This window comes from Lepisma saccharinum, chromosome 5 (assembly GCF_977018435.1).
Source record: "Lepisma saccharinum chromosome 5, izLepSacc3.1, whole genome shotgun sequence".
NCBI lineage: Eukaryota > Metazoa > Arthropoda > Insecta > Zygentoma > Lepismatidae > Lepisma > Lepisma saccharinum.
In genome coordinates this window covers 15807066-15831456 of record NC_139233.1, presented here as the reverse complement: position 1 = coordinate 15831456, position 24391 = coordinate 15807066, and the positions used below count along the sequence as shown (strand labels likewise).

Sequence of the window (24391 nt, the reverse complement as noted above, 5' to 3'; positions counted from 1 at the left end):
GAAATATGCACTATCTTTTTAATGTCCCTGTGTCAAGGACTTGACTTTAGTTTATTCGTCCATTTAAATGGCCAAAATATATGGTATTTAAATAATCAACAAATATTTTCTCTGCAGACATAATTATGGTACAGTCACGAATGGTACATTTTAGAACTTATGATTTCTGAACATTTTACTAAAACAACTTATTTATCCATTTACAAATTAACGGGAAGTGCCGTGGATTCCCCCAGTAAGAACCTTCATCCTCAGCAATGTTTTTTTTTTTTAAAAAAAATTCTGCCAGGGATGTTTTTATTCCTCCTAAATCGATAGCATATGTCATTTCTTAGATCTAACTGTGAAACAAACACCACTGAAATTAGTGTTGCCCACGGGACGAGACGGGACAGGCTTTTAAAAATTCGAGACGAGACGAGATTGATCATGTGTCCCGAGACAAACGAATATTTTCGAGACGAGACAGGCCAAAGTCTCGTCTCGTGGGCAACACTAACTGAAATATATTAGTTTATTTAACCCTTAATAAAATCGCATCCTACCTCGCATATAACGTCGTATGTTTTAAAAAAGTCAATTGTTTACTGTTTACATTGCAGAGGTTTTACAATGCGTAGCTTTAATCGTTGGACGCCACACGCCGTCATTGAGTTCAACGGGCAATATAAATTGGGTCAAGTTAGCTCAATGTTACTCAGCGGTTGAAATGGAAAATGTTAGCAGGGGGATGTTTGGTCTAGCCTTGAAGTTCACTAAGTTAGCCAGGGGGATGGTTCTCTGCCTCTGGCTTAACACGTTGACAGAGAGATTCCCCACCCTGTCCCCCCCCTCTTGGGTAGGGGCCTGTTGGTGATACTAGTGCGATAACTCTTGTGTGGAGGGTTTCTTAGATTGTAAATATACTAAATGTTTCTAAATTTAGTGACAATATCATAATATTTAATGTCGTAGGTAAGAAAAACATGGTAACATACAAGTTTGCATAACCAGAAAACATACCCCTCCCGATATGAAATCACAAATACGCCACTGATCCCATCCAAATCAAAAAGCTTAATTCGCACACTGTATTTATGTAACTTCTTACTTACCCTCAGTTCCCGTTTAAATCTTCTGTCCGACATCCAATTGCTGAAGACACAGTGGGCAGCTGTCAAGATCCAATCAGAAGCAACAATCGCTCCCGCACAATTATGCATATTTCTTACCCTTCGTATCATTAGTAAGGCCACTACGTAAGGATACTCTCCTGCAACAAATTATATCCTGTCATATTATGATGTAAAATTGATTATTATGGGAAGAAAGAGATGTTGAATGAGTAACCGCGATATGGTCAATGGGCACCAGTCAGAATCTAGCGTATTCGGAGTTCATTAGTTTGTTATTTTATGTATTTATACGATTTATACACACACACACACACACACACACACACACACACACACACATAATATATACCGGGTGGTCCATTTATAATGATAGTATGGAATATCGCATGCAGAATGTATCCAATCGAAAAATTGCACAGAATAAAAGTTTGATACTATTAAGGGGGTAAGTCAATTCCGCAAAAATTTCGTCGCCGCCACCCACCCCTTAGGGGGGCGGGGGGTAAATTTGAAATTTCAAATGGAACACCCCCATTCGTTTTACATATTTGGTTTCCGTGTTGAAAAACAAGAATTTTTTGTTTGAAAAATTTTGTAAAAAAATTGCAAACTTCGAACATTTATAAACATTTGGTAGTTTCAGATTAATTTTGTTCCCTTTATGTAATAACGGTTTTGGTTTCCGTTGAGAACATTGCATAAACGAATTTTATTCAAAAAATGTGTGCAAAGAATTCGGCAAAAAAAAAAATTGTTTGCAATTTATGTTCTTGTGTAACAATAAATAATATTAATTTGTTCCAACTCTTTGGTTTCAAGGAACAATTTCATATGAACAACAAAATTAAGCATGTTACTACAAATTAGTTACCATTTGAGGTACACAAATAACCCCCTCGATAGTATCAAACCTTTATTCTGTGCAATTTTTCGATTGGATGCATTCTGCATGCGATATTCCATACTATCATTATAAATGAACCACCTGGTATACACACACACATAAATACACAAAATAACAAACTAATGACGTCCGAATACTCTACATTCTGACTGATGGCCATTGACCATATATAAATATACGTAATTAGGGTTCAGTTGATATCGATGTTGATGTATCGGTCCGCAAAAATGCCACGCTATGCTTTCGCGGAGTACAATTATCCTGGAAATTATGAAAGATTCGAAGTTTTATTTCTTTTGCAACAATTTTGAGTTTAGAAAACTTAGTTTTTGGATAATAATACATGTACTTAAACAATCTGATGTAATTCTTGAATATTTCAAAGCAAAACTCTTGGTAAATTGATGTATATAATTAGATTCGAATACTTATATACTAATATTAATCGGTATTTTGAACAACTTTTAATTATTACAATTTTTGCAGCATCGGTATCGGTTCAAAGTGGTGTCGGATCAGCCCTAACGTCATAACAACCCCCATAAAACTGAGAAGTTTCATCAGATATAAAGTTCGTACACCCGTTCTCAAGCCGTTGCACTCATAGGTATCTAAAGAATGCCCTGCCAGTAATTAACCAACCTTCCTGAATGGCGTTGCAACAGGTAAATAAGGTGCTGATTATTGGAAAAGAGGAAGAAATAAGTATTGAGTGCAACGGGTGTTGAGGGGTACTTTTACTTTGGTCGTCGGAGAGAGATTGTAGTTGGAAGCAGCTGTAGAACTTTGGGAGAAGAGTACAGCTTTACGCCTAAGTGTTGACTTCGTACATCAGAGCCATCAGCAACAGACAGGCATTTGCCTCACCTACCATGTGTGATATAGACTCGAAAGCGTAAAACCCAAGTGATTATATTGCCATCTCATGAATGTGTGTTTCATCTCTTGCTCCTTGCCGCTGAGCTATCAGCAAGAGGTGAGTGCTCTTATGGTGATGCGGGTGAATGGTGAATGAGCTACACCACCCAACGGGACATCTAATGGTCCTTGGTTCGATCCCAGTTCCGAGTCGGAACGATACGTGGTGAAGGTACGGGACAACGATAATATATCCTTGGCCACCATGATCGCCGGATCTAACTCCTCTAGACTTTTTCGTATGGGGCCACAAGAAGAGTCTTGTTTATGAGACTCCTGTAGTGTCGGAGGAAAACCTGGTTCCACGAGTTCTGGCTGCAGCAGACACGATTCAGCACAAGCAAGGTATTTTTGAGCGTGTGAATGCAAACATCCTTCGGAGGTACACTGTTTCCAACGAACTTCAGGGTCGCCACATCGAGCAGCTCTTGTAGTGACGCAGATAATGAGGGAGATGTGAAATTATGTGATCTTGTAATCTGTGTAGTACCAAAACGGTACGTTTCGGGACATGGGTTCCTTATCAAAACTTGATCTACCAAGTCCCCTCTACAACCCCTAGAAGTGTGTAATAGGATTTCTGAATCACCCTGTATATATAATAAAGATACTGTTATCAGTTGTTGGTAATCGATGTTTTACTCCAACAGACAGGTCGACACTCGATACGTTTGATTAACAGTAGATAGATCGTACATGTCATCATAATAATCATTTGTGGTAACAATTTGTCTATGTAAGGTTGAAATTTTAAGATCTGTTAAGATGTTAAGATTTAATCAGTTGTAAAAAAGAGTGTTATACTATTTGCCTTGGGAATACACTAACTTTATAAATTCTAATGAGCACTACCTTCGATTGTATCTAATCCATTGTAGATTCGTTTTCCATCCAAGTCACGAGTGTCTGCTTCATCTAAAAAAAGAGAAGATATTCATACAAGTTTCGCATATTTGCACTTTCATAAATTATGACGTTAGTGTTAAAATAAAATCGATGGTAGTTGAGCAGAAGAATTCATATTTTCGTGAATTATTCTTTTAAAACCAATAATAACATAAAGTTACTGTTAAAAGTGATTGTAATCGAGCTGAAGAAATAGGCTAGCGGCAAGGAAAAATTATATTATATAACACTATTGTCACCTAAGCTCTTGATACTTATTTAAAGCTGGAGTCATAATCTAAAACAAATATTTCTTTTAGAAAAGAAAATAGATTTACCCTGAGCACAATAACGTTTCTTACTATTAGTTATTTATTACTTACTATTTAGTAAAATTTAAAATATTAATAAATGTGTAATGATAGATACCATACACTACTGTTACAAACGTGCGGTTACGTGTACTTCAGAGATTTAGCAAAAGGACAGAAAATTGATATTTTATTTTCGCATTGGTGCAACTTTCTATTGACTTTCAGGTGTACCTCAGTAACATATGTAACCAGATATGCATAATTTCGTTACGATATTAAAGAACATGAAATAACATTGGTATAAGCTACTAATCTCCATTACATTATTTATTCAAGACCAACTTTATTAAAGGTAAAAATATTTGTCAACGACAATGATAAACATGATTTTTAATATTTAAAATTAAGTAAACTATTAATGTTTTGAAAGTAAAAAGATAGCAAGTGTTACTGTATATCGTTATTTTCATAAGCATACTTTGGATGTTATTACATGTAACCTTGTATTAATCATACCTGTAGTTTTTACATGCCCACTATTGTTTCGCCAGCGTCTCAGTTCAGTATGAGTATGACCAACTTCAGCTAAAAGAAACAAGTCCTTTATCAATCAATTCTCTAATTTTATTATAGAAGCTTCATACTATGATAATATGAATCGTAAAGAACCTTAAAAAGAGACATTTAGGAACCTCTTGAGTTATGACTAGCCTCTACAGTTTGTAAAAGACCTTGCAGGTTCTGGGATCTTACCATTCGGGGGGAAGCGGTAGCTCGTAAGCACTGCATCCATCAGTGGAGGTACCTAAATAAACTTAACCTACACAACCTTTTAAATGAATGGTAACTCTCACATTTTCATGTTAAACTGACCTAAAGACTGCATCGGCAATGTTGGCTTGAGAGAAAAGCATATTACCTGTCTCTTGAAGAGATGATCTAAGTTTCAAAGTTAACTCTCACACACACACAGTTGTTAGTCTCTTAAAACTGTCTCTTAACTTCTTTGCACTTCTCTCCCGAACAAACTTTAGAACTAACGTTCACTTTCCATAATAAAGATCGACTGTCTTCCAAACTAAACCTGTATCTCTCTTTCACTCTCCCGCTCGATTCTTTCAAAACCAAACCCCACCGTTCAACTCCCGACTCACTCCTTTTCAAGCTAAACTTCGACTGTCATGTTCAAGATTCAACTTCCAGCCTGTCCATCTAAGCTCCACCTACTTTTCTACATTTCACACCACTTTACCTCTGCAGTAACTGGAAAATGCTTTGTGCTGAAGTTAACACATTTTTTTATGTTTCCTGCCTGCTAGATGGTTAAGCGTAACTCGAAAATGAAAATGAGAGATATGCTACGGAACGTAAGAAAAGTGAGGTATGAAAGTGAGAACATGGAAATGAAGCAAAAGACGAAAAAGAATACTTGAGGTTTATCTCGGTATAAGCAGCTTGAAGTACTGGAGAAAGCAGAATTAGCGAGGAGCTTAAGGTAAACGGAACAAAGAATGATTGATTAATTGATTTAGTTTATTTTACTTCGCTTGTCTGCCAATTTTCGGTTAATAGCGAAGATGAGGATGAGTGGTGACGTGATGAAATTGATGAAGGGACACTCTCAAAGAACACCCATGCCCAGACCGAGATTCAAACCCAGGACTCCTGCTGCCGTAGCGTGCTGCGTTAACCAATTCTAGTAGAGATGGTTGTCCACCTAGCAAAAACTTGGAGCCGCGTCCGAATCGGCAGCAGATGTCCCCTAGAGCAAGCACCGTTCCATCCGGGGACTCATGCTACATCCGTTGTCCGAATGGATGATATTCAATGTGACGTCAGCGGCGCAGAGCATGATGGGAAATCTGGCCAAATCAGCACGTGGTCCGGCTCAGTCCGGCAAACCACAGCAAGCGTGAAGCGAAGCATATGCTGAGTGCATGAAAATATCCCGATGTTTAACATTCATTTTTAATTGTATTATTGTAGATTTTCTAATGTAGTTTCCTTTTGGTGCATTAATACGTTGTGTGCAGGTGTGTGTGTGTGTGTGTGTGTGTGTGTTGTGTGTACGCCGTTGTTTATGTATCACTTGTGAGAGAACATCAAACATTCAGACATTTACGTCTGTGGTTAATCGAATCCGGGGTGAAATATGAATCTTATTTGAAAGGCAAGTATTGTGTTTATGGCTTGCGTTATATGACTTGTATGCTACTCTTTACATCCGCATGCTTTGCAAAGCGCGTTGTTGCTGTACAATCTATAACAACGTTCACAAAAAAATGAAATGCTGCTTATAAATCAGCGAATGCGTTCGCAGTATGCGTATATTTGTACGTATATACTTTTCAGCATATCTTCTATGGCTGTCTGAATATACATACGAAAAGTGATAATGATATGTTACGGCCTTCAAAAAATATAGTACACAATTTTGTACTTCGGAACATTTATATACATTATTATTTTCACGAGACAAAGTTTGACTATAATTCACTTTTTTTTTAAAAAAAAATATTTTTTTTTCCAATTCCCCTCCACCGGGAATCGAATTATAGGTCCTTCGATTACAAGGGCTTAGGATTAGCCACTATACTATGGGATAGGCCCGATTGATTCCATGAGAAACAGGCTCAATAGTCCTCTATTTTTTTCGTATGTTACGTAGCTTTATACAAAGTTGTTTTGTGGCAAATATAATCTTTTTAGACTACATTTGGCATATAATCGTTATATTTGTACCTTGAATCACTGCCACAAAAGTTATGATCGCAATATTTATCAAACGGCTTTCCAACACGCTCCGAAACATTTGCCGGAATCATGGCAGCGGGCGTGCTTTCGCGCAATGAATTGTGGGGAAGTTGTTCGCTGAATATCAACCATTGGCGGCACACATGGAGTCGGAGGGGAGAGGCGAACGGGGCTACAGATGCACGCTCCAACTCGCTTTGGCCCTGCGCTTGGCAACCATATTGCATCTTTCGCTTTGCGGAGACATCGTTTACTGAATAGGCGATGTAAAACCACGTAAAACTCAGTGATTCTTGACATTCTATCGATAAAACTGAATGAAGAAATCACATGTCACATTTCTAATATTAGTAGTAAGTAGGTGGAAATAATCGAAACGTTTGGTTGGTGTCTGCCTTCTGCTTCCATCCTGTGCGCATGCGCCCTAGAGCGCGGTGTGTGACGTTAGGGGCGACACCTGCCGGTAAAAGTGACAACCGTACTGAAAGGGGACATGTAGACTCGGACGACTTCGAAGGCAGACGAAAGCAACGGGAGAGAACGGGACGGAGCGCTTGCCAATCCTAGATGGGGAAGCGATAGCCATGCACAAAACGACAGCTGTGTTACGTTCTTGCCATGTCAATCGTGACGTCACTTCTTGGGCTGCGAGCTTGCCATTACGCGACTGCAGAGACAAAGAAACCTACTGCACTAGTGCACTTGCCTTCGAGGAGTTTAACTGCTTGTTTGCTACCCATGTCGTTTCCGTTCGTAAAGTTTTAGGAGAAAGATGAATCCTGTTCATAATGGACATTTCCACTTTGACATGAAAAACGTTTTAAATCCATTCATTTTACAGATAATGACACAAACATGGGATGTGCAAAATATCTCGGCGATATTTGTTTTGGTTCTCGAGAAACACGCCTTCAAACACCGCTGAAATTCACCTCCTACGTCACGGATTTGAAAACGTCCTCTCCACAGACACGAGGTCCTCTGACGTCATCACATAGAAATGCGTGCAGGCAGAGCTTCTGCCTATGCTTCTGCTCGTCCCGTCAACTTACAATGCATGAGCCGCGGAAGCGACGGCAAACTCACTTGTTACTGTGTAAAACAAGTATCTTGCAACTTCCAGTGCAAAAATCTGTGCTCCATTTCTTGGAGATGAATTATGTCCTAGCAGTATAGCAGTATTTACTATAATTCAGCCATTCGGTAGAGGGTTTTCCCATTAGGGTGACAAAGCAAACCTTGTAACAGTCAATGGCTGAACACGTGAACAGCCTTGTTCATTGCGAATACATAGGTTGGTTCTGACTGGCAAGAACTTAATGTTATAGGAATGCCTTTTCTGGAATTACAATTATTTTCGTCATAATATTTTCTTCGCAAATTTTAAGATAATACTTTTAGAACACTGGTTTACACGCCAATTTCTGCAATATAAGAGGTGATACGGTATAAAAAGGTACGGTGTTTTTTAATTTCCTGCAGTAAATGACAGTTTTCTTCAGTTAATATATATATATTGCAAATTTTTGTATTTAACCTACTTTTACGTTGGTTTTTCGTTCACTTAGTTTAACCGCAACGATGAGAACGCATGTTTAATTTAGTATGTATCTTCTCTAACATCACATTTCTTCCCACTTTTGGCTAATCGCTACAATGAAGATGAATGACTACAAGAGTATTCGAAGTCGGGGTGCAGGTGTACATCCCCACCACACACACACACACTACCACCAACTGCACAATATAAGTATCACGCAACCTGCCACGATACGAGACGAACTTTTTCTTCTGTCCAATTTCATTTCGAAAACATTCACTTGTCCCATCTCTTTTTATGAGACGAGACGGAAAATGTCTCGTCTCGTGAGCAACACTAACATTAAGAATAGAAGCATCCCCTCTGCTGTCCCCAAAGTCTCGAGCAAATATCCTCCCATGTAACAATTTCCAGTTCAATGAAATGTCACTCACAAGGAAACAGTCATGCCCAGGTCGAGAGTTAAACCTAGAACATGCGACTTCCTCAGATAAACCATGAATTTTGTGTATAATAATTACAACGCCAGTTCATTCCTGGTAATTCTGAATCTGCAGTTTGGTTTGCATATATAAGCAGGATAATATTCAGTTTTCGAGGGCTCGTACCGTCGAAACGAGGAGTAAAAAAAAAAAGTTTTATTTTGTATTTATAATGATGCATACATTATTAATTCTATATTTTTCGAGACTTGAAACGAGAACGAGAATTGCCCTTCCAAACCGAGACGGATGTTTATAAATCGAGACGAGACTGTCTATGAGATATTTACAAATAAACACGAGACAGACATTTACAACTCTCAACGAGAACGTTCGGGGTAACGAGATGAGGCGGCTTTTTCCCCGAACAAAATTCAAAATATAGCGTACCATTTCAGTATGGGATATTGTTATACACATGGGCCTATATATAGTTCACGGGGGGATGGATCAACTTTTGGTATGATTAGGGTTGCTTTATTTCGTAAGTAAAAATCCAGGACACTGCTGGCTGGAAGCTTGTTGGGGAGCAGGGGGTGCTGGACCCGAAAAAGTTGTGTGTATGTAGTCACGAAGTCACGCTAGTATTGATACTTTTCTGTTCATCTTGTGTCACTGCGTTTTTAAAAACCAAATATCTTTAAGATGACTCGAGGGGGAAAAATTACTGATTTGGCAGTCTCAATGCAGTTTCTTATCGCAGAAATTACGAAACTTTCAGGAAATTGCAGACATTGGTCTGCAGTCCCTTCTGGTGTGTGGAATTACGAAATTTCCTTCCCATCCGTATCCTGTCCTATTCGTCTCTAATTTAAGAGAATGAAATAAGTACGAAGAAATTTTTATGAACAAGCGGATAGAACAGGTAACTCTGGTAATTTTATTAAACCAAAAAAAGAGGGGGGTTGGACCCGTTGAATCCCCCTTAAATACGCCCATGGTTATACATATTATTTCCTTGTAATAATTATACATAAACTAAGTATAGATATGTACTGTGCAACTAATGTAATCTTCTCAGTGTATTTTCTCTTATCTGCACAAAAATATTTGATCATAATTTGCGCAACAGAAATGGAACACAAACTGAAATTGCTTTATGGAAAATAAAGTTAAATAGGCTTTATAAATAAAGTGAAGAATGTGAAAATTCTTATTTTGCACTACATAGGTTACGGTAAATTTCGATAAATATAAGTTTAAAAAATATTTTTGAGTGTCTGGTCAGCAACCAATTTTATAAGCAATATTTTTCGCATGGCCTGAGAATACACACGCAGCTGAACCCTTTCATTTATCTTGCACGTGAGCAGCACGGATATTTCATAGAAGAATGATCATTACAAAGCATAGGTTTCCTTTCTCCTATCGCTCCTTCTTCCATTATTTAAATCGGTACAGATTTGTAAAACTGCTGCACGTATTCGCTCACCGTGGGCTACCCATCCGGAACTGGACGCTCGAAGCAGACGACAAACGAGCCCTCTCTAAGGCGTGACGTATTAACATGGCGGCGGCGTGTTTTCAGCGCAACGCTAGCCTCGCAACTTTGGAAGTCTCGTTTCTGCCTTAAACTGGACGCCGAGAAACGCAAGAACTTGCAGGGGTAATTTTTCCAGGGTGTAGTTTTTAAAATTGTTGTAAAAAAAATTGAGTGGAAATGTCCATTTAGTATGTGCTTTGTTAGAAACCCCAATAGTATAATTTTATCTATAACCCCATTTTTTCCTACTAGCCGAGCCCTTCACCTAACTTCAGAGCTACCAGCCGACACTGGTTTATAACTTGTAATGAGGCAGGAAAGAATGGCTAATATTGCACATCGACAGCCAATCAGCTAAAACGTTTATTCCAGGCAGGGTGCCCATCCCCTTCCCCAAGGCCTAAGACGCACTCCCTCCAAAAAGATAGAACATCTTCCCCCCTTATGCCGAATTATTTACTTAAATTATTTTAGCGAGACAAGATTTGCGGATCAATATAATACGGACATTGAAAATAATGTATGTACGTATATTTTAAGTACTTTAGGCTCACTTTCATGTTTGCTAACATAAAACATACAAAACTGCCCAGGCTCACTGCCATTGTAAGTGTACTGAACCTTATTCTTCAATTAATGCGAACAGAATCCTCCCCGTTGCTTTCCAAACCGATTCTAAAGGCATAAGAAGTGGTGTTTCATTTCAACATCATCGCCACAATCACCCAGGTAGGTAGAAAAAACTGTGCATAATAACCATAAATAAAAATCAATAACAACTCAAATACACGACCCCCCCCCCATTTTTGTGTGAAGGTATAGAGAAAAATTTGTCCCCCCCAAAAATTTCCATGAGGCAGGCGCGTCATGAATTCCCCCTGTAGGCACTCCTGATTCCAGGAGCTTAAAAAGTGGAAAGTTGGGCGGTTTAGCCGTGACAGTACGCACGAGCAGGCATTTATAGAGTGCTGACCTTTAAGTCGCTTTCCGTACGAAGAATGCTGACCATTTTCACTACTTTTCAAAAAAATTATATCTCAAAAACGAAAAATGTAAAATATACCTATGTATTGTTGATTCCCCTTTATTTTGATATATGATATGTTACATTATAACCACATGGCTACCTTGGACGTTTCATCATAAATGATATGAAATGTACTAAAAATAAAAAGTTGACAAAATGTATGACATGGAAATGCAGTGGCGGCGATTGGGTTCCAAAACTGGAATGGGGGCAAAGACATTATATTTCCCTTTGTAGATAAGATTTAGCATAGTGTGGGGGCAAAAGTGGCGAAAATTTGGGGAGCAACTGCCCCCCCTCGTCCTCCTAATCTCCGCCACTGTAGAAAATAGGCAGCAAGCATATCGCTATCAGAAACGATCCGAACAGAACCGTTATGAGCATTTGCCCACCATCTAGTGGCAGTATGAGGAAGTACGATGTCCAAACATGACTCAGGATTGCTAACTCGGTAAACGTACGGCAAATTACCGTTGAATTCAACTCCGTATATATACGTGATCCGCACACTAGAGAAGTTCGGGAACTCCGTATGTATACGTGATTAGCACTATAAGTGTTAAAGTCCTGCCAAGTAAACTGGACTTGGTGTGATTCTTGTCGTTCGTCGCAGGTCGTAAAAAAAGGTAGGTAACAAAAATGAAATTATACGGAAGGTTGAAGTGAATGTGCAGTCACAGGCGAATCCTTTGGTTCTGTCCGAAATGTCCAAAAAGTGAAGTGTGGTCTTGTCGAAGTGGCGTCATCTAGAGCAAACCGAAAGCACCAATTGAACGAGCAATCGAGATCACAGCGTGGAGCACACATTGACATGGGCGTCCGGAAAGGGGGGCCACGCACCCCCCCCCTGGAAAATAAATATCCACCTAAACAGTACATAATTAACACAAAATTTCATTTCAGTCACAGTAATTTATGTTAATTATTATAAGTGCGTTGAAGGAACTTGATAATTTCAGACTGAAACAGCCTTTTTTTGAGGGGTCATCACTATTATGGGTAAAAATATGCCCCCTTTGCCCTCCCTGGGGAAAAAAATTACCTTGCTTGACCTCCCTGGAAAAAATCCTGCGGACGTCCATGCGCAATGTATACTTGGTTGTTCATCTGTTTGAAATCACTGAAGTAGAAAGTCAGCAAGGTGTAGGTTGAAGATCTAATGTGTCGAAATGTAAGAATAAGAACATTTTAAAATACTATGTGATTTCTATGGTGAAAAACAAGTGTTAACAACGAGGGAAAAATAATGTGTTCTTAGTTTTATCTACTGATCGTATTTGGCGCTGCAGTCGAAGTGCAATTCGAAAGACAACACTTCCAGTACACGACTTGAAGACCGCACTCCAAGATCATTCTCGGGGAATGTTCGCTTCAAGCACGGTCTTTCACCTTTCGGACACGGCCTTTTTCTCTGGAGGGGGCACAGTATTTGCTTGTAACTGATTAGGTGGGTACTCAAATAATGAGTAAAAAGGGAAGACGTGAACTGAGGCCGTGGAATCAAAGTTAAACGTACCCAAACCCAACAATTACAAAAGTCGTTTTGTTTGAGGCTAATGACGTGTATTTTTGCACCGTCGCCTCAGTCTCGTGAGAGAACCACTAATCGGGATAACCCGATCGATTAAACGAAAAGGGATACCGCCCGTACTAATGCCAAGAGATGCTATTTTTTACACAAAAAGGCGCCTTAATCTAGAACGGAAATTGAGAGTGCGTTCCGTGTCCAAATAACTACAATCTTGTTTACCCAAATTTGATCTAAAGTATATTTTTTCTTAGGATAAATAGGTAATGCAATTTATAATTTGCGACACGTGGTCAAATTTATTATAATAGCCCCCCGCAGCGAAGAAATGACTATTATTTTTTTCAAACATCAAATACATCAACATAACAATTTGACGAACCAGCGTCCATTCAATGGTCTAACTCTTCGCGGAGCTATCACAATAGATAAGATCAACCTGTTAAAGCTACACCCAAAATGAAACTGCATCAACGTATTCCCCATGAAACCAATGCCATTTTGACAAATTACATTATCGACAATTCCTATAAAAAATGTTTCTTCTTATAACCTAGAAATACCTAATGATGGATCTTTGGCTTGATCATGACATTACAGAAACCTCAATTCTTTGGTGCTCTTACAGGTTGTTTTTTTGTTTTTTTTTGCTAAGGTACGTAGCGTATCAATTTATCCCCACTGCGTCGACGTGAAATTACGTAAGTGCATTTTTTAATCACTTTATTTTTTTTACTAACTCGTAACGAACAAGTTCCTTGATAATTATACAGCACAACACTGCGATAATGCTGTATATACATACTTCGCCAAACTAGCCGTACGTAAACAAGAAAGGGAACAAAACGTCACGCCACGTTACTATGGGGCAATCGTGACATTTGTCTTGAAAGTTGCGAAGGAAAAAATGTAGCCCTTTCGTTTGCACTCTTTACAATATTTCTTGATACCATAATTCGCACTTGCAATATAATCCGCCATAACTATGTACATTCCCCCGATGACACTTCGTTATTCACTATCAACTGGCAACAAAAGTACATACCTCAGCGACGAATCGATTCGACTGCCTGGTTTCTTGATGATGGAAGATACAAAGTCAAACGTCGTCTTCCTAAGCGCCGTTATCCAAACACGTCCAAACTTCCTGAACAGCAACTTGTATCTTTTCCTCGAACATCGTCAATTGTGTTCTCATCGTGCATACCAAACTTCGACCAAGAAAAAAAACAGGAATCTAAATGGGCAACAGTCAAAACACTTCGTATAGTCCCACCACTACTTTGCTTCCATCTCTCCAGCAACAACTCTCTCGGGTATCGTTCACCATACAGTCTTGAAAGAACTTCTTGCCGAGTTCCGAGAGTTAAAGACAGGCACTGCTCCCGAAGATCGAACAGGAGGAGGAGGTATATCTTGGCCAACTTGTCCAATGTTCCTTCGAGTCGAGACTGTACTTCAAAACTGGTGACTTCCGTCTATTCATAATCGCGGAAACCAAGTGATGCAACTGGGGGTCTCTAGCGGCGATTCAACCAACTAGCCATAAAAAAGAACTGACGCAAGGCGTACCGAAGTGATGAGGAAAACTGTGAGGTTTTTCTACGCGATAATATAACGTAATGCTTTTATTACTAATCTGCGTAGAAAAATGTCACATGCTGTAAGCATATATTGATTGAAATTAAAATTTTGACTGCGACAGCACTTAGGTGATTTGCACCCGTCACATTTACGGGGCCAAGCCCGTTCACCGTATGTAAGATGAAAATGGTCTGTGTGCTCTTGTTAAAAGCTGATGCATGAAGGGGCACTCAGCATATACAGGGTGGCCTGTAAGTCCCTACCCGTGCACATATTTTATATGTCCAGTGTATCTGTGTGCTGTCATTCATTCTCGCTTCATAAAATTATGCGACGCCATGTTCTGTGAGACATTTTTCGCAACATAGCAGGGGTTATTGTTCTAAATGCCGCTGTAACAGCTGCCCTCAACTCATCATTGGAATTATAACGTTGTTTCGACACAATGTCCTTTATGTATCCCCCGAGAGAGTTATCGCGCGTTGTCAAGTCCGGACTTCTTGCGGGCCATTGCATAGGCGCCGGGGATGATAATATGCACAACAGCACACAGAAAACCCTATACACTAGATACATAAGATATATAAATGGGTAGGGACTTACGGGCCACCCTGTATATGGACAAAACAAATCCCTACAGAGGATTATGCTGGCCGTAGGTTCAAACGCCAGAGCCTCGTTGACCTGCAAGACTGCAGTTATCGGCGTGTTGTATTTGGAAGTGACATTGGCTTTTGGTTGCCTTCTCAAAAGGTCATCCCTTACATGCCTCCTACCCTCCCCCACACACGTAGGCAACCCTACACACACGCACACACACACCTTGTAAACGATGCCAGCATGTATACGCGATCAATATAAACGTTTACAGGGAGCACAAATGATGAAAAATAAGATGAGCAACTTTTCTCAATGACGATTTGGTCATTTTGGGTGTCCTCGAAGGCTTTGTGATGAAGGAGTCCCGGATTCTCTCTCTAGGGGATGCACATTGTGTAGGGGTTCGTAGGTCCAGTCCTGATTAGCCTGAATGAGCATAAATTTTTTCCATGCTACCAATACTCGTAAAACGCCATTTTGTTTCGTGTATGTAAAAAAGAATAAAGTCGTAAAATATAATTCTAAACAAATACTCATGTAATACTAGTGCATATAGTAGAAATTACTTACTACTTGGGTGGGATATCCGTAAAATTGTCTGCAACAGAAAGTCCCCTAAAATGATTACGAAACATAAATATCTTGTCCATTGCAAACGGGAAAGAAGTTATATTTGAAGAGTCTTCACAAAGTGACATTGCAACACGAAAATATTTTAATATATAAACTGTCCCAATATAAGCAACAACTTTTTCTTTATCAATATACAAAATATTCATCTCAATTAATAAGCACTAGAATGCTGTCTTGTGATCCGGAGATGCTGGAACGACTAATGCTTTTAACAGGAAGATAATTGTTACTCTCTTGTGTGTGTGTGTGTGTGTGTGTGTGTGTGCCCTCAATAATTCATATCCCTCATCTATAGTTCTTTTCCTTGCCTCGATCTTTTTCCACTTCGCATCTACATCTTTCAGAGTCCGTGGCATGAGTCCTCTGCCACAGAAAATACGCCATTTCCTATATTTAATTCCAACTGTGCAAGCTATTTATCAGTGTCAGATAATATAAAATTAGGCCTCTGGGAATCCTCAGGAGAGAGTGGTCACTCCACAGCCCTGAATCTGCCCTTGCAGTAAGCCAGCAAGATTGGGTCTTCTCGTAATGTTAGTTTCATCACCCGCATCTTTCCGTACCCGGGGGACACAGGCGTAGTCATGCAGGAACTTACTGGGTCAGGACTATCCCGATTATCTCCTTCCAAATTATCTGGAAGTATTGATCAATACATTGCCAAAGATTGTGTGATATATATTGTGGAATGAAACGAGGCAGCCATCATAAAAATCTCAATTTTCTCAAACCATTCACCGACACTCGGTCAGGAAGTCGGTCACATTCCATCGCTGTGTAAGCAATGACGTCAGGGCAACGACGTTAAAAAGGCTAGTAAATTTGGAATAGCTCCAGGAGAGTATGGTAGCTGAGGACACTGTGACGAGCGTCGAAGGTGACCCGAGGGCAACCGTTACTCCGCCATCGTCACACGGCAGCCAGCCATGCTCCTATGGGCTGACACGGTTAGCAGTCTCCTGCTCCACATTACGAGACCAACCCTCATCATCTACATCACGGCAAGTCCCCGAAGAGAACCTTGTCGCAGTGCCCGGACAGTCAGAAAGGTCTACGAAACCATCCGTCGCCTCGGCCGAGTGTTGCTGTCCGCGAATCCTAACGCGCCGCTGACCAACCGTTGAAGCGAGAGGCTACGACACCACGAACCAGCAACCAGGCAGCCTACATCGCGACAGAATCGGAAGACAGGGCTTCACGGGCAACGGAAAATAACACGAGCCTGACGTCTGCGCCGGACTGCCTGATCGAGAGGTGAGTTGGTCGACGCAAAACATCACTTGTTTCGTTCCAAGGGGTTGATAAGGGAGATTGTAGGGGACCATAAAGCGACACCTCTGGCTCTATCATCTGAATCCAACAACGTTCACAATACGATCCCGCGTAACCGCTGAAGAATCAGTGAACGCATCAATATGTACTGATAGTGAAAGTCATGAGGAAATGGAGATAAAAAACCGCTCATTCTTATCATACATAATGTAATATGTGTGTGTGTGTGTGTGTGCAGGGCCGGCGGAAGGGGGGTCGAACGGTGCCACCGCTCGGAGCGGCAAATTTTCAGTGCGGCAAAATTTGAAGAGAAGAAAAAAAATAAACCTATTAAAAAGTTGAAAGTTATGATATTATATTATATAACTTGGAAGTTAATATATGCCAACCCACCGTTTTGAAGGAATATATCAGTAGTCTCACTTTAAAACCACGGAGTGCCACAAGGTGGGAAAGCAGATTCGGCTCGGCTGGACCATTGGCATACGAATGGGCGATTTTTATTTTCAAATTTTCCTTTCCATTCGAAAAACCTCTTGGATATTTCAAAATATGAAAAATTACATACGCTTAGAATTCCTTCTAGAGCATTGACGTGAATTTCCGTGTAGTTTTCTTTGACTGTTGTCTAGATATTATCAATAGTTTAATAGACTGGGCAAACTGCTCAGGCCCGAAATCGAAAGGAGAAGCAGTTTCAGTATGATGAAACTGTTGAAGATCCACAAAAACGGTACAAAGTTGATTTTTATTACCAGGTCTTAGACGATTATTTTAGCTCTAAGAGAAAGTTTTGAGCACCTTAAACATCATAGTAAATTTTCAATTTATTTTATGATATTAGTAAGCATAAAGACATGCCATCTGATCTTTTGTCTGAAAAGTGTAGAAAACTTGCCGGAATGTTAACACATGAAGGCTACTGAATTAAAAGATGAACTAAAATTGCTTTCGGCTATAATAAAACAATTACTCCACAATTTTGCACCTAATGTGAGTGTAGAACTTCGAATAATTTATTAACTTTGTCGGTAACTGTGGCGAACAAAGTTTTTTTTGGGAATTAAGGCTAATAAAAATACTATCTTCAGTCAATTATGTCTGAAACACGCTTGTTTCCATTTTATGCAAGATAGCATTATACGTAAAATAATATTACAGGCAACGGTAAAGTTTCCTGTGTATATAGCACCATGTCATCAAGGCACATTTAGAGGATGGGGGGGTAGGGCCACACACATTCTCGATCTCGGCCATTTTGGAGGTGATGTGATCAGCACCACTCTCCGGCTGCCTTTACCTCGGAGGGTTTCCACCAGGTACCCATTAATTTGAGGCTGGGCGAATCCCAGAGCCGCTTTATGCGGGGACAACGCAGGAAAGAATTCAGACCTCAGATCACCAACGCGGAGATCTGGGAATATTACATGTAATTCTTTTACAACAGTAAAGATATGAAGTCAAGCCTTCATTTCTTTCCTAATACTTGTTACATTTAAGATACATTTAAGAGAGAGAGAGAGAGAGAGAGCGAGAGGGTTTTCATAAATTATAATAATAATATAAAATTAGTGTCGCATTTTTTTAAAGTTTAATTGATTGATTGATTGATTTAGTTTATTTTACTTCGTATTTTGTGCCTCTTGGCTAATTTGCGAAGATGTGGATGAGTGATGAAATTGATGAATGGACATTTACAAACAACCAAGCCCGAGCGGGATTCGAACCCGGGACCCTTGGCATCGCAGCGCGCTGTGCTAACCACTCAGCCACAGGGTCGGGCATTTTTTCTTTTTTTAACTGTGGTCGAGCGAGATATCCTTTTGTGCTTAATAATATCGAAATGGCGTAACAAGTCTCATTATATATTTTATAATTTGATGTTTTACTTAGGAATAGGCCTATATTGATTTTCAATTTCCCGTTGCTGCGTAATGACGGGGAGGGGGGTGGGGGGCGAAAATGAGCGGCATCTGCCGCCACTGCCCACAGCGGCAAATTGACTATAGCTCTTTTCAGTTCTTATGGCGTGCGCTCTAGAAGCTGGCAGGGTAAGTGGGGAGCGGGGAACATAACGCTGACCAACCAGAGAACAGACCACCTAGCGGTGGAGCCGAGAGTTACGCAGTCGCGGGAGGAAGCTGCAGCGCTAACTTCGTTCTGCACGTTGCTGTGTTGCCAATTCACCGCGTTGCTGATGGTGTTTTGCCCCAGTGTTGATTCCTGTTTGTTATGAGCGGAATGGAGGAATAACATACGTGGGAGTAATTGTTGTCGCGTCGTGTATTGCCTAACTGAAATTGTTTCTTCGATAAACGTGTATGTGGCATGTGATTTAACGTTAATTTGTACTCTCGTTGTTCCATTGGGAGCTTTGTGTTGATCAACTCAGTAAGTATCGTACGATGGCGAACAGGAAGGAGGTATATTTTCAAAAGGAAGCAGAAAACAGTTGTCCCTTGGTAAGTGTGCACAATGTGTAACAGAGTGTGTCGGAAGCTTGTGGAGTGAGTAAGCGAACTGTACAACGTATTGTTAGGGAAGGCAAAGCCAGTCTTGAGGCTTCGGGTTCCACGTCATTTGAATCACCGCACAAACGAATCAAAAGGAACAGTATCACAAATGCAATCGACGCTTGCGATAAAGATATAATAAGAAGAATTATCCTCGGGTATTATGTAAAGGGTGAATATCCAACACTGAACAAGTTTTCATTCATTTGCATAGATTAATAAGCTTTCAGTGGGGAGTTTCGTCGTTGTGAAGGATACTGAAGTCTATGGGGTTCAAGTACAAAAAGATCAATGACGGTAGGCGATTTCTGATGGAGAGAGACGATATACGTAGTTACAGGCAGAGTAACGTTTTTGCGAAAAATGCATCTTCTAAAAAAATAAGGTACCTTTGTCCTATATAGGTATTTTATTTACATGAAACGTACATACATCAGAATTACGCTCCAACGAAAATCTGGCAAAATACAGAGGGTACAGGGGGTATAAAAGTGCCCGTGGGTAAAGGTGGGCGCATTATTGTTTGTTACGTAGGTTCCAGTCACACTGGTTTTCTACAGGAATGTAAATTAGTTTTCAGTGGTGTTTGCAGTTTTTAGATACGCTTGACGAAAGGAACATCAAAGACGCAGTGATTGTAATGGACATTCGGTACAGTTGGAAAGAATTCTTACAACGTATACACTTGATATCATACACTTATCGGTATTCTACTGATCACAAGATGGGAATAATATGCATTCTCAGGCCATACGCGAACAATGGGACGTCTGTATTTCATAGTTCTTTCGATTTCAAGTCCCTTTTCCCGCTACACTGGCAACGCTGCAGTCTCCCTCTCTAACCGGCCTGTCTCGTTGCGCTGGATAGGTCGTTTCCCCGCTCTCCACTTCCCCTGCTAGCTTCTAGAGCGCACGCCGTAACAACTGAAAAGAGCTATAGCACCGACCCTGTGTGTGTGTGTGTGTGTGTGTGTGTGTGTGTGTGTACGTATATATGTACAGAGTGTCCCAAAATGGTGTTTACACTCTTTGAACGTTAATAATGGGAGCACTAATAACAGCAAGTATGAACTGTTTTGCGTGTCACATACCTTAAAGTTATAGATGTTCAATGGCAGCAATACTTTGTCTGCAATGCTAAATCGACAAATCAACAAACAGCAAATGTGGTTTCCACAGGAAGGGAAGCTCAGGTAGTGTCAATTGCATGTTTCGTCATCCAGTGACCATGGTTTAGTGGGGTACCCATCGTTCTTCAATTTCCCTGAGGTAGAAATCTGACGCTGTTAAATTGGGAGATATGGGTGGTTATTTGACACTTCTGCCATTGCTCAAAATAAAAATTACTCACCTCTGCCACTTTGGGTACACTAATGCCTACCACCTGGTGGGCTTTGAAGGAACTAAAAACAATAGAATGCCTACACACGCTCACATATACACTCAATGTAGATATTTCAGCATCAAATACAAAAGTCCATCATTTCTCTGTTATTAACATTCAAAAAGTGTAAACACTACTTTGAGACACTGTATGTATAACATAATATAAAGCAATCATTTACATGTTCTGATATTTTAAATTGATGTAAATGAAGATAGAATTATTTGGTGTCATACTTACATATTGAGTTCGCAAGTTCGTAATCTGTTAAGATAGAGAAATAAAGAGTCATTTGTTGGACGTATTAACAGAGTATAATTATCTCCGTTGTTACTATCTCGAACCGGGTAAAATTTGTTACATTTTGTATTAAAAACCACTGCTTAGTTTACAGTTTAGAAACTGCAACTTTTGGGCAATTAAAGTTTTAAGAATTTAAATTCCCTTGTAAATTTTCAACCAGCGTTACATAATTTTCAAAATATTCAGAAACTGAAGCAACTATTGGTGCTGGTTTCTGTTAGCTTATATATATGTTGAACTAATTAAAATCTGTTTTCCCCGTGTAGTGACTACAAGTATATCTAGAATATTTCACCTGCGTCTTTTTAAGAGTTATAGAGAATAACTTTTTATACAACTCTTGGAAAAGACACAAGTAAGATGTGTAATATTCACGTACTCGAGATTTCATCCGTGAATATTACACGTACCATTGAGTACGATTATAGAGTTCATTTGTTAAATAAACTCTCCAACCCAATAGACGGTAGTTCCTCGTCGTCTGCTTCGTGTCTCCGTCTATTGGCCATAACAAAAAACTACTCTCTCCTTTTCTCCCCCTCCCCCTTTTTTTCTTCCCCGTCGATTTGGATCGGGAACACAGCAGTTCGCAGTTCGCATTCAGACTCCACGTAGTGCATTATCAGCCCAGCAGTATTGACACGGGAAAGCTCACCTTGAACTTTTTTACTTCCTTCGGAAACCTACTGGGACCACGAAAATGGAACACACATTTTAGTAGCAGCTGCATTTACGGTCTCAAGTGGAAATACTTAACTGCAGTTTTTGGTACCAGATCAGTTGAGTGTACTTGGTTTACGACTAGAGCTCCGAAGGAATACATATAAGGTAAATTGGACTTTACTATCGAATACTCCCGTTGTCTGCTTACTTGTGGAACTGTTCTTTTTTTTTGAATTTTTGCACACGTGATCGACGTATGTTATCCCTCCTTTCAGTTTTTAGACTTGTTCCGTTGTTGCAATAACGAGTACTGTGAATTTGAGTGCCTGCACGATTATTACTCTTAATTATCGTCGCAACGAAAACTTACAAAATGCCTTCTAGTGTGAAGTGTTCGTTTTGAGCACGCTGCCCGTACCAAACGACGGTAGTAGTAAAAAAGGGGCTTACTTAAATGCAACCACTTTCCTTTTTTTTATTTGGTTGAGCGCGTGTTAAAGTGGCGGAGGAACAATTCGGACAGTTAATAGTGTTGTGGAAGAGCTACTGGGAGTTTATCCTGAATTGCTTTAATTACTTCCCCTTTTTTTTTTGGTAACTCGTACAACACACCCCGCTCTTTCCGGTTTCAATCCAGTACCACCAAATAACCAACACGGTAGCAACAACGGCCATGCAATAAAAAGTTGTATTACAAAAAAAAAAAAAAAAAAAAAAAAGAGAGAAAGGAAAATACTTGTAGTCTATTACTGATAAGACAGGTTACCATTCTTAATCCTGTTGATATTTGTATATTTATAATGCACTTGTTACGATCGTAATTACTCCTTGGGAGACTGAATTGTTAATCAGTCCTGATGGACCTTTTTATAATAGTTATTGAGAACAGAAATTAAACAGATTTGTTAAGAGGAAGTTGAATTGTGCTTATTTGATTAGAAGTTTTTACCCCAGTTATCTCTGAGCAATCTTATGCTCTGATTGATTAGATTATCGCATAATAAGTCATGATATGTATCTTGCTCATGGTAATCTCCCTTTCTTTGCGTTTTTACTTAACAGGACTAACTCTTAGAAACGCCGCATTTAACTCTATTAGCGACGTGTGAGAAAGGTGTAAGCCATTAAATTAATACGCAACTGTTGTGTTGCGGAGTGTTACCCAATTACTTACGCTAGAGTGTTCTTGATTTTGAATTTATCCTTTTTTTGATACAAGCATAATATTCTCGTTTCTTGCAGCATTATTAACAAAATAAAGTGAACGGAATCTTTTGATTTCGACCGTTCCATTGGATTCCAAAGTATACTGGAACCTGACGTGACCTTTCTGTGACTTGCCTTGTGTTTGAGAATATAGGCCTAACAGAAACGTCGCGTCAGATTGTGTTTGTGACCCCTTGTGTGGGCGTAGGCGTTGACAATTGTAATTTTCCGCGCGCTTCCAGTATAGTTTTACCATCAATTCGGGCAAGTCAGCGTCCTCCCCAACACAAGCGTTACAGATGTGTCGAAACTTGAGTGTGAAAGAGGTATAGTCGCTACAGGAGGCAATCATTTTTTATAACTTCTAATATGAACTATCTCGTGGCCAATCTGCAAGAATTTAAGGGTATATAATAATGATTTGGAGGTATATTTTGCAAATACACTGAAAAATAGCTTATTTTAGTGCCTATAAATGTAATAAACATAATATTTTTTTAGCCCATAAATTTCGAGGAGCTCAAGCCCGAACTTACATCACTATATTTCATAAAAGGACCAGTAAACAATTATACATGTATATAATGTGAAATACAAAATTTAGATTTTAGAGAAGCCGTGGTGTCGACCTCCGTGGCGGAGTGGTCAGCGCAGCGCACTATGACGTCAGAGGTCTCTGGTTCGAATCACTGTTAAGACCTGAATGTTGTGTGTTTCTCCCAAATGAAAACAACAGAGAATTGAGTTAAACTGTTATATGTGACAAATAGAAAGGAATTACGGGGGAAACTTTCGTTTATGGGTTTTCCGTTAAAAGGAAAAAGTTACTTTTGCGTCTGATTGCCATGCTGAAGATCCGGGTTCGATTATCAGGATTAACTATTACAAGTGGAAAATTTTCAAGCAATGTTCCTAAAAAATGGATAGCTGAAGGTAAACCTGGGAGGGTAAAAGCGACCGGAGCGTGTTACTGACCACATCATTTCCACAAATGGCCAAAATTGTGAATGTGTCTGACTCTACATCCACATCTAACTTTATGCCTTCAAGGCATGTTGCAGGGGGTTGCTTTATCATTACTGTACATTTTTATTCTCCTGTAGAATTATAAGATACTATGCACTAAAAATTACTACACGATCTTGAAGCTGATATTAATCAAAACAAATCATACCACTTGATATCTCGCTTCCTATGAACCCTCCGTGTCTCAAGAGTGCAAGCAGAAGTGTCCAGAAAAATAGCGTGTCATGTGATATCAACATTCTGAGGTGGTTCTTG

At 39.6% G+C, this 24391-nt stretch overlaps 1 protein-coding gene across 2 annotated transcripts in view; it reads right to left on the bottom strand.

Moving 5' to 3' along the window:
- Positions 1 to 24391, bottom strand: part of LOC145988225 (trypsin V-B-like) — a 61531-nt gene extending 37140 nt beyond the window's left edge. The window contains exons 1-5 of one of the 2 annotated variants that reach the window (XM_083123071.1): positions 24285 to 24391; positions 21179 to 21202; positions 4653 to 4721; positions 3790 to 3852; positions 1095 to 1252 (exon numbers count right to left, since the gene is read on the bottom strand). In XM_083123071.1, the coding sequence (XP_082979197.1) occupies positions 1095 to 1252; positions 3790 to 3852; positions 4653 to 4721; positions 21179 to 21202; positions 24285 to 24375 (405 nt within the window). In that variant the 5' untranslated portion in view covers positions 24376 to 24391. Of the gene's footprint in view, positions 1 to 1094; positions 1253 to 3789; positions 3853 to 4652; positions 4722 to 12464; positions 12506 to 21178; positions 21203 to 24284 lie in introns of those variants that run through there. The other variant, XM_083123072.1, reaches the window with a different exon arrangement.